At 41.4% G+C, this 18455-nt stretch overlaps 1 protein-coding gene across 3 annotated transcripts in view; it reads right to left on the reverse strand.

Moving 5' to 3' along the window:
* The window catches only part of ABLIM1 (actin binding LIM protein 1), a 335325-nt gene extending 322089 nt beyond the window's left edge, over positions 1 to 13236 (reverse strand). For 2 of the 3 annotated variants that reach the window (XM_040255067.1, XM_040255051.1), the window contains exon 1: positions 13041 to 13236. In XM_040255067.1, the coding sequence (XP_040111001.1) occupies positions 13041 to 13053 (13 nt within the window). In that variant the 5' untranslated portion in view covers positions 13054 to 13236. The remainder of the gene's footprint in view (positions 1 to 13040) is intronic. The other variant, XM_040255048.1, reaches the window with a different exon arrangement.
* Between the last annotated feature and the right edge of the window lie 5219 nt (positions 13237 to 18455).

Below are 18455 nucleotides of genomic sequence, written 5' to 3' on the forward strand. Positions count from 1 at the left end.
ATGATTTAATACATTAGGAATTGTGTCTGCCTGTATGTAAGAATTAAAGGGCCCAGATTTCTTTTTTCTAAATAGCCAGTTGTACCCATAGCATTTATTGAATCTTTTTTCTCACAATGATCTTAAATTGCCACTTTACTATAACTAAATTGCATATGTACATTCACTGTACTCTATAATCTTTTTCCATTATTCTAATTTCTCTCCAATACTTAACTGTTTTAATTATTATAGTTTCATATTACATCTTAATAGCTGGTAGGGTAGACTCCCTTAGTTACACCTCTCTTTCAGAATTTCCTAAGTGGTACAGTGGTAAAGAACCTACTTGCCAATGTAAGAGACATGAGTTCAATCCCTGGGTCAGGAAGATCCCCTGGAGGAAGAAGTGGCAACACACTCCAGAATTCTTTTTGGGAAAATCTCATAGACAGAGGAGCCTGGCGAGCTACAGTCCATGGGGTCACCAAGAGTCGGACACAACTGAGCACACACAGGCATCTTGCAAATTAATAATAGTATCACTTTGCCATGTCTCTAAAAAAAGATTCTGTAGGCATTTTAATCAGGATTTCATTCTTTTATAGAGAGATTTAGGGAAAATGAACATGCTTACAATATGGCATCTTGTTATCCAAGAGCATAGTAGGTCTCTTCAATGACTTAAATCTTTACATCTCTTCTCAGGGTAGTTTTGCGGTTTCCTGATATTGTTCCTTTACGTTACATTTCACTTCAAATGTCTTATTCTTAATGTTTCATATACTTAACTGCTGTTTTTAAAATTGTAAAAGCATGCTGTTTCCTATGTTTGAAATGCTTTTCCAGCACCTCTCCCATTTGGCACTCATTGGTTAAGGCCCCATTTCAGCATCACCTGCTTTGTAGTCTGCTTTGGCCCCAGTTCCAGTCAGGATGGAGCCAGCTCCCTCCTCTGTGCTCCTGCAGCACCTTGTACGTCCTACCATCACCACTGGTCACACAGTGTTGAACATTCTGTTCAGTTCAGTTCAGTTCAGTCGCTGAGTCATGTCTGGCTCTTTGCAACCCCATGGACTGCAGCACGCCAGGCTTCCTTGTCCATCACCAACTCCCGGAGCTTGCTCAAACTCATGTCCATTGACTCAGTGATGCCATCTAACTATCTCATCCTCTGTCGCCCCCTTCTCCTCCTGCCTTCAATTTCTCCCAGCAATAGAGTCGGTGACACACGCCTTTAATCTCATTAGTCTGGGAGCTCTGTTGGTGGAGGAGCCAATTATTACCCTGAAGTCTGGCTTATCATAAGCACTCAATGATCAGATCAATGAATGAATGAATGAATGCCGTAATATGCTTCTTCATATTTCAGTAGTATTTTTGCAATGCTAACAATGATAACACTAATAAATAGTAGAATTTGGGATAATGTGACTGATGGTTTTTTTCCTCTCTTAAACATAAGCCATGTTTAAAAATGCAGAAAATTATAGAAGGAGAAATCATAATTAGGAAGTAAAAACTAGATGTATTCTTTTTCTGGCATGTATTTCAGCCTAATGTAAAGAGGTAGCATTGTGGTGGATAATACACACTCTGGCATGAACAAGACCTGAATTTAAATCCTGGATCAACCACTTATCAGCTAGATGGTATCAGGCAAGTTCTTTGCTTCTCTAGGCCTCATTTTTTCTCTTTATAAAATGGACACAATAAATATCCTCAGAATACCTAAAAGAAACATCTCAAATTTAAATGTCCAAAATACTTGGTTCTCCCACCCCACAAACCTGTTTGTGCAACACTCTTCCCCATTCTATCCTTCCAGGGGCTGAGAAAAGAGAAGTACTCACAATTCTCCCCCTTCTTTCACTCCAAGCTCCCTCCCATCCACAAGTCCAAAAAGCACTTCCTTAGAAAGATTTCCAGAATCCACGGACTTCTCACCAGTCATTTTCCTACCACCTGGTCTAAGTCATTATCTTCTCCTGTTCTGACCATTACAATAAGCTCCTAGCTGGTCTTCCTGCATCTATGTTTATTCACTGTAATCTATTCTGTATATTGTTGACCGAGTCATCCATTTAAACTATATCAAATCATGTCACAACTTTGCTCAGAACTTTCCAAAGACCTCCTAACTCACTCAGTCTCACTCAGGGAAACTCAGGCCCTCACGTGGCCTGCAAGGACCAATCTGACATACCACCCCCTGCCCAACCCTATGACTTCACCTCTCCCCTTCAGTCCCTGATCCAGCCACACTGGCCTCCCTTGGTCCAAGGACACACACACAGCATAGACCTCAACACCTCTTCACTGCTTATCTCACTGCCTAGAAAACCCTTCCACCAGAATCTGCATGACCTCTCACTTCCTTCAGGTCTGCTCACCCATCACTTTATCAAAGATGCCTTCCATTATCATCCCAAATAAAATAGCACCTGCCTTGTCTCTCCTCTCCCCAACTTCCTCTCTCCTCCTTACTCTTCTTTTTATTTCTTCATGGCACTTTGTTACCACTTGTCCCATTACAGGTTTATTTGGTAAAGGACTATCCCACGAATAACTTGAAGACTTAGCAGGTGTTCAGCTAATACTTACAGAAAGACCAGAAAAAATGAATACATTATTTACAACTCCAACTCTATAGTTTATGTAAAGTGTCTAATCACTGAATAGATTCTCCTAAAATAAACAGCAGCTAAGGAACTGGTGAAAAACCTAAACCATCACTGGTGTTCATGCTCATTGCTCACCTGAATGCTTAAATGAATCAAAATAAAGATTCCCTTGTTCTACACAGAACAAGAAGAACAAAAAAAATCTCCCTAGAAGCCATTAGAGACTGCCAACCTACATTTTGTAACTTTGAAAAATGATGGCTTTCCCCCCACCCCACCCTCCTTTCCCCAGACTCTGGAACTCCTCTCCTTCTGTTCATTCCTATTTGGAGCTAAAAGCCAGAAATAGCTGTTTACTTCATTGTCCTCATTTCCCTTCATTGTTAGCATTCAGTTCTCTGATGGCTACCCTGTTGTGGATGAGTTTTTTTTTAAAGAATTCTCAATAAGTTGAGAAAGAAAAGCACGGGTAAAGACCTTAGACATGGTTTTAAGCAAAATGTATTAGAGGGTATTTTCTTTAGGAAAAACTATTTATAAATTGACTCCAACATGATTACATATATACCATCAAATATTATTCTCATATGCAATAAAGTTAAAGAGCTGGCAAAAAGAACACACAGCACAGAATAAAGCGCTTTGATTTATTAAGATGTGAATAACAATAATTATGCATGTAGAGTTCTTCCTCATGCAAGCCTAAAGAAGAAATTTTCTAACAAAGGACCAAAATCATATGACCTCTAATCAATCAGCAAGTCATTTGGAGGTGCTTGACCCACAATTTCTGCTTCCATTTTTATCCTAATGTAGAACTGAATAATACAAAAGGTTTCATGGGTACATCTACTAAATAAGAACTTGCCCACCCAGTAATTATAAAACAAAATACAATTTCTTTATATTGGAAAATACATATTAGATAAATTTTCCAATAAGATAATAGAATGTACTGGGGAAACAGATCTTAAATACATTGACTGAGAGCCATCAAATAGGTAGTGAGTCCAAGAACAATCACAGGTAGAGCTGACTACACATTCTAAAGATGCTTTGAAATTGCACTAACTCAAAGAAACAGAGCCACTAATTTTACTATTTTTTAAAGATTATTTTTTATGTGAACCATTTTAAAAGTTTTTTTATTGAAATTGTTACAATATTTCTTCTGTTTTATGCTTTGGTTTTTGGCCATGAGGCATGTGGGATCTTAGCTTCCCAATCAGGGATCGAACCTGCACCCTCTGCATTGGAAGGTGAACTCTCAACCACTAGACCACCAGGGAAATCCCCAGAGCCACTCATTTTAAATGACTATAGAGGATGGAAGGCACTCAACATTTCCTTCTCTAGATAATTTATCTCAGTAGAAGAAAACTATCATGTGAATTACTCTAAAAATTTCTAAAAATCCATTTGGGTTTAACTTCATATCAAATGTTATTGGCAGTCTATAATGGTAATTATGGACTTCCCTGGTAGCTCAGCCGGTAAAGAATCCACCTGCAATGCAGGAGACCCTGATTTGATTCTTAGGTCAGGCAGTTCCCCTGGAGAAGGGATAGGCTACCCACTTCAGTATCCTTGGGCTTCCCTGGTGGCTCAGATGGTAAAGAATCTACCTGCAATGCGGGAGATCTGGGTTGGGAAGATCCCCTGGAGAAGGGCATGGCAACCCACTCCAGTATTCTTGTCTGAAGAATCCCCATGGACAGAGGAGTCTGGTGGGCTACAGTCCATGGGGTCACAGAGAGTCAGACATCACCGAGTGACTAAGCACAATGGTAATTATACCTGAGCATATCAACCTCCCATGAGAGAAAACTGCTCAGAAATGTGCTGGAATGATGGGGAAGAGATGACCAGTCTAGGAGTCAAGTTAAATTTTCATGTAGGTAATATACAACATGCTGCTACTGCTGCTAAGTCGCTTCAGTCGTGTCCGACTCTTAGCGACCCCATGGACTGCAGCCTATCAGGCTCCTCCATCCATGGGATTTTCCAGGCAAGAACACTGGAGTGGGTTGCCATTTCCTTCTTCAATGCATGAGAGTGAAAAGTGAAAGTGAAGTCACTCAGTCGTGTCCGACCCTCAGCAACCCCATGGACTGCAGCCTACCAGGCTCCTCTATCCATGGGATTTTCCAGGCAAGAGTACTGGAGTGGGGTGCCATCACCTTCTCCAAATATACAAGATAGCTAACACTATACACAGATAATCAGATGTTGACAAAAATTCTATCCTTTGAGACTGAGCAACATGCTGAAACCAAAACACATACTGGTTGGAAGCTTGACTAGTTAGGAAGGGCGCAGCCCCAATTTGCAGGAGATAGCCCCACTCTATACCTGTTGTCCCAGTATTCCATCAGATTTAGAATTTGCCTTAGACAGGAGTATCCCAATTTGGATAACTTATGTGATACACATATGTTAGATCAAACGTCAGCAACAAATATCTATCAGCCTTATTTGCTCCAGCCTCATTCAATCACAAATTCTAACACTTTGTAATATTTTTCTCCCTCAAAATCATGACAATCCTCACTCCAGAGTGCTCAATAAATATTTGTTAAATGACTTCATTAATTTATTAGCATCATCAGTTCAGGAATAGATTTAGAATAAATCTGGCTGCTCTAGAAAAGCAGTTCAATGAATATTAACTGATTAAATATCAGTGGAGAAGGTTGAATGGGCATGAATTAACCCATCACGGTGCCTTCTTGCTTGCTGCCAAGAAATTTTCAGATAAATAGTTGGCATTTCTGTTCTGGGGGGAAGGGAGAGGGGAAAAAAGTATGTATTTTCTTAATTGTGGAATCCTGTGTATATCTAACATAAATTTCAACTCCACTAGTTTCTATTTCATTTTCAATAAAGAAAAATGTGATAATTCAACTTACACTAGCAAATATCTGTTCCACTCAAACCTGATATCTCTGTTTTCAATTTTTAATAGTCTTGTTTAATCTACATCCATCCCCTATTGCTCTCACGTTTTCTCTCCCCTTCTCCTTCCCTCCTTCTCCATCTCCCCTTCCTACTCCCCTACTCTTTACTCTCACAGCAATTTCCTCTCCAGTTTGTAAGCGAATTGGTTTTCTCCTCAGGCTGCTGCCTGTGACAGAATGATGATGTTTGTGCTCTAAATCATGAGATATTTACTAAGGCAGCAAAGAGCATTCCCTAACTTGTAGAGGAGGAAACATGAGCTAAACATGAAACTGTCCCAGGGATTGCTCTATCCATAGGGTAGAGGCATAGGAACCTTCTTAACCTTGCCACACTGTCACCAAGATGGGCTGCAGGAGACGACCACACAGCTTCAAAAAACATCAAGAAGTCTGTAGGGAAAATGAAGGAAATAGCTGCTTTTGGCATGAGCTTTTATAACCAGTTAGTGTTACACATTTAGAGAGAGAACATCCCCACCACACTAGCATAATGTAGGCAACATGTCAACTCCTAGTGACATCATTAAATTTAATATAGACATACAGCTGTTCATTTGATGATGTTTATTATGAACTCTAAGGAGGTTGAATAGATGTTTATAGGATGGATGGATGGATGATATTCCAAGAGACTGCTGCTTTACCAGGGTGAAATACTGATCACTCACATTCTTTTTCATTTGGCTACTGAACAATCAGAAACCAGAGATTAAGCAGATAATGGCACCACACAGTTCAGTACTTAAAAAGTAGCTTTCCCTCGTGAATGGAGCAACAAAATGTCTAAGTTGTGTTGAATGATCACTACTACACTAACAGTGAACTGAGTTAGAGAAGAACCTGAATCTACAGGCTCATAAAAAAAGAAACATTTCTCCCATAAAAGATGATGAAGACTAATTTACGATCTCAAAGAGATTATTTCATAAATTTTATAAAATTTCATCTCCCATTTTAAAGGGCACTCTGAATTAGTGCTGTTTTATTCCCTCAATGGCACCCCACTCCAGTACTCTTGCCTGGAAAATCCCACAGATGGAGGAGGCTAGTAGGCTACAGTCCATGAGGTTGCTAAGAGTCGGACACGACTGAGCGACTTCACTTTGACTTTTCATTTTCATGCATTGGAGAAGGAAATGGCAACCCACTCCAGTGTTCTTGCCTGGAGAATCCCAGGGACAGAGGAGCCTAGTGGGAGGCCGTCTATGGAGTCGCACAGAGTCGGACACGACTGAAGCGACTTAGCAGCAGCAGCAGCAAGAATGCACACCTCCTGGTCCTGGAAGATGCCACAAGCTGTGGAGTAACTAAGCCCGCCCATGTGCCACGACTACTGAGCCTGTGCTCCAGAGCCCTTGAGCGGCAACGACTGAGCCCACAGCTGAACCCCACACGTCCTAAAACCCATGCTCCACAATGAGAGAAGCTACCACAATGAGAAGCCCACACATGGCAACTAGAGAGTAGTCCCTGCTCACTGCAACTAGAGAAAGCCCATGCGCAGGGACGAAGACCCAATGCAGCCAAAAAAATAATTATAAAAAACAAAAACAAAACTAATTCTCTCATGTAAAAAAAAAATCTGTTTATTTAGTTGGAACTCATTTAAGTGTGGAAAATGACTTCCAGAAGTGCAGTGTGCTGTTGTTTTATTTTTTTTAATACCAAAATTTATAATGGCTAAACTTGGCTTTCAAGTATAGTGTCCTTTTATTTCAGTTCGATAAATTGCTGAGAGTTCTGGAACTCAAAGAGAGGCAAAGCTCTAGCTAATTCAGGCCAAAAAATTGGTCCCCCTATTACACCAAACAAGCCAGTGCATTAATCATCTTAGTGCATTAATCACTGCAACATCAGCATGAAAGAAAGTGATAAAGGTAGAGGGATGCAACTAGAGGTATAACAGAGAGAGAGAGAGAGTTACAGAAAGAAGAAATGCAATGGAAGTCTCCACTTTGACGGATTAGCAGATTCATGTTTGTTGAGCCTACTGTAGCATGGAAGCTGAAAAAGACATCAGCAAAGGTGAGCACAGCTCTGATTCCTGGAGTCCCTCTGTGCCCCAGGCCTAGGGAAGAGCCACTGTCCAGCAGAGGGCTTGGCTAGCATGCATACTCAGTCATGCCCGACTCTTTGCGACCCCACAGACTGTAGCCCACCAGACTCCTCTGTCCATGGGATTTCCCAGGCAAGAATACTGGAGTGGGCGGCCCTCACCACCTCTCTGCCTTTCAGCCGGGGCTGTCTGGGACTTGGCTCACTCTGCAGCCAGAGCTGCTCATAAATTAAGACGTTTGAGGCTGACCGTGCCCAACCATCTCTCTCATTCCCACAGTTGCAGTTGTGGACAGACAGAGAAGACTCAGCCTCCTTTATTTCCTCTTCCCCTCACTCTCCGTGCCCCGCGCTTCTTCCCTCCTCTTGCACATGCCTCATCCACTGCTGACATCCCTCCACCGTGCTCCGTGGAACCACACTTCCATAAATGAAAATGTCTACCCCCTCAACCTTTCCACAAAGTGCCCACTGCACAACCTCACTCCACTGAGACCTGGCTCCCCTCTCCCTAGCAAACATGCCATCCTGCACCTATATGCTTTCCAGGTTGACACATAATAGAACTGTTTCTTTCATGCTTGAGTCTCCCTGGAAAGCCTTTCCCCCCCATCCCATCCTTTTTCATCTGGCTATAGCCATTCTCCCAGAAGGATCCCTGCTTTCTTCAGGAAGCCTCACCTGATCTCATGGTCCTCACCCTCCATGGCTACGTTTGATATCACTCCTTCGTTATCATCAGAACTCTCTCCGGCCCACTTTCTCTCTTTCTCTTGCGTGCTCAGCACATCCTTTTATAAATAGCGTGTATGTATTTGTCTCCCCCACAGAACTGTGAGCTCCTTGAGGGAGCAGGCTGTGTCCTAGTCACTGATTGCAGGCACATAACACCTGTTTGTTGAATAAATGAAAGCAGATCTACATCACTTGAATAAATGAATGAGTAAATGAAATGAACCTTTTTTATTTCTTTGACTTTCCTCTCAGTGCTGGGAAAGACTGAGGGCAAGAGGAGAAGGGGGCGACAGAGGATGAGCCGATCGGATAGCGTCACTGACTCAATCAATAAACATGAGTTTGAGCAAACTCTGGGAGCTGGTGAAGGACAGGGAAGCCTGGCATGCTGAGGTCCATGGGATTGCAAAGAGTAGGACATGACTTGGCAACTGAACAACAAGTCAATCTTTTAAAGTTATATTTACTTGTTATCGGAGAAGGCGATGGCACCCCACTCCAGTACTCTTGCCTGGAAAATCCCATAGATGGAGGAGCCTGGTAGGCTGCAGTCCATAGGGTCACGAAGAGTCAGACACAACTGAGCGACTTCACTTTCACTTTTCACTTTCATGCATTGGAGAAGGAAATGGCAACCCACTCCAGTGTTCTTGCCTGGAGAATCCCAGGGACGGGGGGAGACTGGTGGGCTGCCGTCTATGGGGTCACACAGAGTCAGACATGACTGAAGCGACTTAGCAGCTACTTGTTATCAAACAACACAAAGACATGTTCAAAGGAAAGCCAACTTTCTCCCCTCCCTCTCCTTGTCTAACATTTTTTATCCTTGACTTTTTTTAACCACTGTTAAATGCTTGGTGTGTACTGCTCTATGATTTTCTCTATGCTCCTGGCACCCACTCATGTGCATAGTTAGAGATTTTTCACAATATATAGAACTGAGATCATACATTTTATATATATATATATATATATATATAATCTTAAAACTGCTCTTTTCACTTATAATGTATTATAGCCATCACTTCAGATGGACTTAACTCAAATGGACCTAACTCACTCTTTCTAATAGTTGCTTAACAGTCTACAATATGGATGAGCCATGATTTAGTCACGCATTCTCTGATGAGTGAGCATCCAGGTTGCTCCTAGTTTTATTTAAGTTCTAAAAACAGATAGCAAAACTGATCTAACATTGTTAGAGCATACATCTGTGAGTTACTTCTCTGCCAGTGCTATGGACTCTGCCCTCACCACTTGGATCTATTTTCTCAAGACTCAAGCTTCTGCAAAACTAATAGGCTCATGAGCAATCTTTTCTGTGTATAGTGCCTGTTGTTTGCCATGTGTCTTATACATTGAATAAGTATTTCATATTTATTGAACTGAACCAAAATCTAATCAGATAGAAAATGCCAGAAAGGATACATAAGAGGCACTGTTGCTTAATTCTGAGGATTTTGTAAGGAGTAAAAATAGTGAATTTTCATTTTTAACATAATATATTTCTGCATGAAATTTTACTAAAATACTTTATAATTAAAATATTTAATAAATCCATTAATATACTGACATATTTTGATTATACTAATATATTAATAATTTTATTGTATTACTTTTATAACTCAAAAACAGCTTTTTTCAAAACTTGCTGGATGATACAAACCCTGAGTTAAAAGGAACAAGCCTCAATTCAATAGCCCCCAAGTTGGCTGGTACATAAGAATCAACTGAAGTTTGTTTAAAAATTCTGATTTCCAGGCCTGTCTCTGAATATTCTGATTCTATAGATCTGAAGCAGAACCCTGGTAACATCATGTTTAACAATACTATACTCCAAATGATTCTTTGACCCTGTTCTAATCTAATGATTTTTAGAATTACCTTGAGAGCTTTTCACATAGTTTATGGATGTTTGGCCTCTACCTCTAGACTTTATAAGCCATTAGACCTGGAATAAGGCCCAAGAATCTACACTTTTAAAAAGGTTACCTAGATGATTCTTCCCAAGTTTAGAAACACTATTCTAAGTGCTACAATCTTCTCCAGTTTGTCAATTCAAAAATGAAGACATGATAGCTCCATTTTGGTCTCTAGTAGCAAAAATATGATATCAAGTTAAAAGTCTTTGATGATAATATTCTAAAAGACCACAAGATGTGGAATGTCTTAGCTGGTCTTCCATAGAATTTAGGAATATCTTTTGCTAGTTTAATTTAATGAATCAAATTTTAGTACTCACCTTATATCTTAAAGAGAAAATGAATTAAAAATATTTTTTACTCTAAAATATTTTAATAAAATTACTTATTTATTAGGTTCAATTAGTTTGTTTCAATGTTTTCAATTAAAAAAAAATTCTACCCTTACCATAACCTACAAGTCTAGATATTAGAAATAAGCTAATATATTTTTTAAATTAATAAGATTTATCTTTCCCACTATCTAAAGACCTTCCTAATGATAAGTTAGGTATTTAAGTGGACATAACAAAACCATAAAAGCTTATCTCTACTTTCAGGATTAGAAATGAGAGCAGATACTGAAGTACAAAAGAATAGTGAAATTCAGTTCTGAAAATATTTTTCATAAAAAATAAATGGCAAACAGACATTTTTCCACATAAGCTTAATTCAGTAGCTACTATACTAGACTTTCTACTAATCAGAAGTCAGACAGATCTGGGTAGAAATCAGGATCCTCCATCAACCAACCGTTTGGGCTCAGGCAAGTTACACAATCTCTCAAAACCTCAGTTCATTTCACCTTGAAATGGAGAGGTAATAACAGTATCTCTTGATTCACTGTTTGAGAGGATTAACTGATATAACACATGTGAAGCACTTGACCATACTAAGGGTGCAGTTACTAATACTTATCATGTTTTTTTCTCCCCGTGCAATATGAGTCATACTTTAAACTGTTAAGTACAAGATTATCAACATGGAGTTTGAAGCGGAAGCAAGACCATTGAGTGAAGATTTGTGTCCAACTCCAGATCATCATGTTTGAAACCAGGTTCAAAACCAAAATCATGAACCAGGACTCAAGCCAGAGCTCTAGCCTCTGAAATCACCGAGGCCATTTTCATTTCATATTTTCAGATAAACCACAGAGAGCTTGTAATAGATGGGACCAGAGACAAGGTGAAACTAGGGTGTTACCTAATGAACCAGATGCTCTCTCTAGGACGTACCAAGGTTTGTGGTAGTGACTTGGCTCTTACAGTGTGCAACGTTTTGTGTACTAAGGGCTCTGAGTGGTGCAGACTGCATCAGAGATGGACTCTGATCACAGAGACTTTTACAACCTATGAGAACTAATCACATCTTCCTTGTACTTAGGACAGAACTCAGGACCAAAAGCTCCCATCTTAGAACACAATTCAGTGATTATACACCTGGAATCACTTTGAAGATCCCGCATACACCCAGTCCCCTATAATCATATTTGCTCCACCCTCTTTTTTCTTTCTCTAACACACACAAATTTTTAGACATCACTAGGCAGGTAATTTCTCAGGATCCCATATCACCTCTGCAGCCTGAGATCTACAAATATAAATTCTATCACTCCACTTAGCTGGTACCACCTCATTTCCAGGTACGGAATCAACCAACCATATTCAGCAAAGACCAGTGTGTTCAAAAAGGAGTTTAAACATCCTGGATATAATTTATTTTATATATTATATACCCCAGAATGAACCTTGAAAAGCAGCACTGAGTTAAGCAACACATGTTATTAAATACCTAAACTCCCCTCAAAAAACTGCGTTAACCCTTCAGTGTTTAAAAAGAAAAAAAATTACTCTGCAACTCCTCTTAAAGCTTCAGGATATCAAAAGGGGTGATAATTCTTGCTTTGCAAATATACTTTCTAAAAATAATCAATATTTTCCTTAAAGGCTTATGGCAAAGCGACCGAGTCACTTCGTTTTCATTGCTGGCAAGCTGCACAATGACTTGATCTCTTTAATATTTCACTCATAGTAGCAGCCACTGAGCTATGACTAACCCACTCTCTCAGCACCACCACTGGCTCCAGATGGTAAGGAAGGAATACATTCCCTTCACTCGCCTGAAAAGCAATTCTGATTTTTTTTTTTCTTTCGCCCAGTTTCACCTGCCGTAATCGTTTCACTCCAGGAAGAAACTCTCTGGGGGTGAGGGGAGATGCATGCACAGAGGAGCACAGGTAGGGAATTTACTTTTTTTAATAGGGTGTAAGCACTGCAGCTTTAAATCTTACTGCATCAAGCCCTGGATACCTTCCATAATCAAGCTGCAAAATGGTAACAAGAAAGGAGGAAAAAAAAAAAAAAACCTCTTCCTCCCTCCCGGCTAGCCCTCCAGGCCGCTGCGGGCAGCGGCGAGCCCATTCCCCAAGCCCTGCCAGCCCAGACGTGCAGCCGGTACAGGTGAGCCGGACACCGACCTTGGCCCTCAGACTTCGCCCACATCCGGGGATCAAGGGCAAGGGCAAGGGCTTCCTTCCACCCCCGCTTCACTCTCCCCCTCCCCAGCACCCACCACCACCCAATCCCCCGCAGCCCAGAACCCAGGGATCCAATGCCAAAGTTTCAGGCCGGGTTGGGGCCGGCGCGGCTCTCGCAGCCCCCAGCCCTCCTGCACCTGCGGGCCCGGGTAGGGGCTCCGTGGACGGCGCCCACCTGGTCGCCACTCACCCCTGGCGGACATGGTTCAAGCAGCAGGAGCCGGAGCCGGGAGGGCGGCGGAGACACCCGGCAGGGCGTGGGGAGGAAAATTTCTCCGAGACGTACGAGGCGCACCCGCGGCCGCTCGCGAGGGGAGGCGGCTGGCCGCGCGGGGACGCCTCCCGCAGGACACCTGGGCGCCGCGCGGCCGGCGGGCGGGGACGCGGCGGACGCGGGGACCCGCGGGGCGCGGCAGCGCTGACAGCCCGCGGCCCGAGCTGGGCGGGGCCCGCCTCCCCGCCTCCCCGCCTCCCCGGCCCGCCCGGTCCAGCGGCCGCGGGGACGCGCCGCCCGCTCCGCGGCGCCTCCAGCCCGAGCTTTTGTCCCCGAGCGAGCGAGGTGCGGCGGCGTGCGGAGAGGGCTGCGGCTCCCTCCCCGCCCCGAGCCCTTAGGAAAATAATAGTAGTAATAATAACAGTGTTGCTGTTCCAGTGCCCGTCCAGCCTCCCGCTCGGTCTTTGAGAAAGCAAGCAGGAAAGAGCTGCTCTGCTCCCTTCTCTAAGTGATGCCCCGGACCGGAGGGGAAGACCACGGTGCCCGCGGGGCTTGGCCCTCGGTAGCAGTAAGGCCTTGGGCTGTCGCCCTCAAAGCAAGATAAGCCGTTAGTGAGCCCCTTCGAAGTCGGCCGGGCGGGATGGGCAGACTTTTCTTCCTGGGACCCTTGGGAGCAGGGCTGACTTAGCGCAAGGGCTTGAGTCAACACACCCAAGGAAGATCTGTGCTTAACACATCTGCTTTACTAAACACATCTGCTTTATTGTGTCAACTCTGAAGTGTCAGGGATGGCCTGGGCTGGGCTGGGCTGGGCTGTTTAGTCGCTGAGGGCTGAAGAGTAGGGCTGAAGCAAATGCACTTTGTCTATTTATCAGAGTACAATTGAAAAAAATGCATAATAAAAGAACAATATCCTACTACCTGGAGGTTTATCGACTAGAGCTTGATGCTGGTAAGCAACCTTACAACAGCCACCAGATCCAGAAGTTCTGAACTGAAGAAGTGGCTTTCTAAGCCTCGAGGAGAATGGGCACAGCAGCTTATTAGACCTCTAACACTGATGGAAGAATTCCAAGTTTCAGGAATTCACACTCACTCCCTTATCTCTCTCTTCCTGGGTAAGCTCTCACAAAAGATATTCTAGGTATTTTCTATGGAGGCACTTCCCAAACCTATCCCATAATGGGAATTGTGTAATGGGTCTGATAATTCAGAAATGTTCCAAGAATAGTTGAACAAAATATCTCTATAGAAAAAAAAATGATTGATGGATAATTAAGCATCATTGAAAAAAATAACCAAAAATAACCAAGCAAATAACCATGTCAGGAGGGAAATAGTAGGAAAAAGATAAGTAATGAGAGTAGAAATTCCAAAGTTCAGCTACCAACTGCAAAAATTAATCTATTACTTATCCATCTTGACAACATTCTTTTCACTATCTTCTAGGAGGCAAATTTGCCACTAAACCACAATTCAGTTGCTTCAGTTTCAAAACAATTCCTTTCCCAGCATCCTCGGTCTACTGTGAACCCTTCTCACCCAAAGGAGATTCCATGAAAGCCACTGCTGTCCCAACATCCAGCCTCCACCCACTTCAGTTTGTTTTGCCTATTGCCTTGAGAACAGATTTCCTAAAACACTATTTATAATATGACATATTCATACTTCAAAATTTCCAGTGAATCCCCACCAATCTTCAGACAAAGCCTCAACATTTCAAAATGTCTTCATCCATGCAGTTAATCCATTCAACAGAATCTTATTGAACATAAACTATATACCAGCTTCTATGGTAGGTTGTTGATGTTGGTACCAGCCTGTCCCCAATATTGCATGGGTCATGTTGTTGTTGTTCAGTTGCCAAGTCATGTCCAGTTCTTTGTGACCCCATGGACTGCAGCTTGCCAGGCTTCCCTGTCCTCCACTGTCTCCCGGAGTTTGCTCAAGTTCATGTCCATTGAATCGGTAATGCTATCTAACCATGTCATCCTCTGCCGCCCTCTTCTCCTTTTGCCTAGGTAAGTGCCAGACATAATGATGAACAAGAGAGACATTTTCCATGTCTACATGGAGCTTAAGGTCTATGAAGATTGTGAGGCCTTCCACAGTCTGTGCTGTCTTACCTCTCCAGCATCGTCTCTAGCTACTCCTCTAAGCAAATGCTTTGTTATAGATAGAATAGCTTCCCCTCTGTTTTCTCCATACCATAATATCCACTCTCCCTCTTCCTCGTGGCTCATTTCCATTGCTCTTCCCAAACGCCCTCCTCCTCACCACAATTAATTTATACACTGCCCCTCATGCAAAGCTCTCCAGCTACCTCAACTCACATGGATCTCTGCATTCTCTCAACTTGTTTTCAGAACCACCTATTTTTACTGAAGACACAGCTTTGTGTTGCCATTTAATGGTTTTGTTGTGTGTGTTTCCTGCCTTTCTGGCTGATTTTCAGATCCTTAAAATGAGAGACTTGGATTGTCTTGCTGAATTTTTTCTAGAAGTATATTGCAAAGCACATACTGTATCAGACTCCATACAGTCTGATAAAATAGGGAGGTCCCAGAATTATGTGGGTTTCTACTTTTATTCTTGTAATTGATGGCCAGCCTTTTTCTCTAACTGCCACAAAGTTCTCATCCTTTATAACCTCACTCCAGAATTATAGGTACAATGCAAAAGCCTAATAATGAACAGAGCCTACTCTGGTCCCAAAGATACTTATAATAGACTACACAGATGCTTATAAAATACAGTCCTATATTTAATTCTAAGTCTGGAATAAGGTAACTTACACAAAACTGTCAAGCACACACTAGTACTTAGTACCTGATTTATTGGCAGTTTAGAAAATGGTAAGTTTATTGTCAAAGATTATTTTTGGCTAAGGAAAGTTTTCTCCCAACAAGGACCTATTGTGTAGCACATGGAACTCTGTCCAGTGTTATGTGGCAGCCCGGATGGGAGGGGGGTTTGGGGAGAATGTGTATGTATGGCTGAGTCCCTTCGCTCTTCACCTGAAACTACCACAACGTTGTTAATCGGCTATACCCCAATACAAAATAAAAAGTTTAGTTTTCTTTAGTCTTCTTCAGCTTAAGTATCAGATTAGATTTTAAAATATATATGATTTGCTTATATTTTGGACTTATGATTAAAATGCCTATTAGGGTCAAACACGCCATTCTATAATCTATTCCAATAATCTTACAAATCTAAAACTAATTCTTCCAACCACACAGGAACCAGTTTCCTATTTGTAACCTGAGCATCCTAACAAATTCCTCATCTAAGATAACTGAGAATACTTGTGAAATCATTGTAAAAGCAAACTGTGAGATGCAAGAATTCTGAGAGAAATGTTAAATGCCACTTTTTAAAGTCAGAAACTAAAGCATAATCTATTGGTTGAAACTATAAATAGCAATTTTATATAGACCAATGGGAAGAAACACATTCCGGTCTACATTTGAAAAAAAGATGTTACTATATGACTCTTGCCAAAAATACCCTTTCAGCTTCTAATAAAAGGAAAGTAACATGCATTATTAGTGTTTTCTATTCTTTATTGACTTTTAAAGTGATTGAATATACATTCATACTCACACAACTTCCAACTGCAGATTTAACATCACTTCAATTCTGCTTTCTGTATACCTTCAAGTTTTAAAACCCTAGCTGAGCTACTCAGTAATTTTTCAGCAAATACTTTTGTAATACCTACTATGTAAGAGACAATGAAGAAGACATGGCAAAACAGTTAAGATTAGTTCCTTGCCTTTGTGATATTTATGTTCTAGTAGGAGAAAATTAAACCATGTACAAGCTGGAGAAGCTAAACTTGAGACTCATCATGAAGCCAAGTCACTAAAGGGGTCACCAGTATTCTTGGCTCCCTAGAGAAACAAACAAAAATTCTATTTTGATAAAATTTGACAGATGATCAACCAAAAATGAGGTCACAATCAAAGATTACTAAATATATAAGAAAACATGCCACTCTGAATGAGAGTTATCAAAAATAACAAATATCATATATAAAGTACTTCAGATATTGTAACTCCTGGATAACAAACATAAAATGAGATGAAATATATAAAATATGATAATAAAGTAATAAAATATACACATCACACACACACAAAAAGACCCAACAAGGTATTACCAAAAATGACCAAGTAAATTTCTTAAAAATCAAAATTTTAAACATCAACTGTTAAAAAATTGTTTTAATTCAATGAATAGGTAAAACAGAAATTCTTGTCTTGGAACCAGAGAAGAAATGGAAGGTAGACATTGTAAAAACTGCAAAGAACACAGCTGTTGACATGCCTGAACACACATGCATATGGTCTCAGGTAAACCATAGCTTTCTATAGCCTGAACCATGAAGGGCTCTAGAACATAAGTCACATTGGGCTTCCCTGGTGGCTCAGTGGTCAAGAACCCGCCTGTCAATTCAAGAGATGTGGTTCAATTCCTAGGTCAGGAAGATCCTCTGAAAAAGGAAATGGCAACCCATACCAGTACTCTTGCCTGGGAAATCCCATGGACAGAGGAACCTGGTGGGCTACAGTTCATGGGGTTATAAATAGTTGGACATGACTTAGTGACTATACAACAATAAATGCAGCTGTGAAATAGTAGGAGATGGAAATATTCTTGTAAAAAAAGAGGCTAAGTTATATAAAAGAAATTTTTAATTAGACCTTTGGATGAATGGTAAGTATTTACTTGGCTAATAACTGAACATGGAAGAATTGAGGCTTTAGAACTCTGGTGTTGGAGAAGACTCTTGAGAGTTCCTTGGACTGCAAGGAGATCAAACCAATCAATCCTAAAGGAGATCAGTCCTGAATATTCATTGGAAGGGCTAATGCCAAAGCTGAAACTCCAATACTTTGGCCACCTGATGCAAACAACTGACTCACTGGAAAAGACCCTGATCCTGCAAAAGATTAAAGGCAGGAGGAGAAGGGGACGACAGAGGATGAGATGATTGGATGGCATTACCGACCTGGTGGACATGAGTTTGAGCAAGCTCCGAGAGTTGCTGATGGACAGGGAAGCCTGGCGTGCTGCAATACATGGGGTCACAAATAGTTGAGACCTTGGTTGAACATGACCAAGCAACTGAACTGAACTGATGCCTCTATATCACCACTAGAGTCCTACTTTCCATCTCAGGAGCTTCTGAGCTAATGTGTGGAGCCACCAACCTAATTATCCACCACGTCCATTCTGAAACCTGTATTTAGTTCCTCTCAGCCTCCTAACTGTTCCCACATTTAAAAATTTTAAGTGATTTCACATTTAAAATGGCCATTTGGAAGTGGAGGATTGATATCACTTGGGAGCTTTAATGTTAGTTAACTTCTTGGGAATGATCTA

This window comes from Oryx dammah, unplaced genomic scaffold, assembly GCF_014754425.2.
Source record: "Oryx dammah isolate SB20612 unplaced genomic scaffold, SCBI_Odam_1.1 HiC_scaffold_14, whole genome shotgun sequence".
Classification (NCBI taxonomy): Eukaryota; Metazoa; Chordata; class Mammalia; order Artiodactyla; family Bovidae; genus Oryx; species Oryx dammah.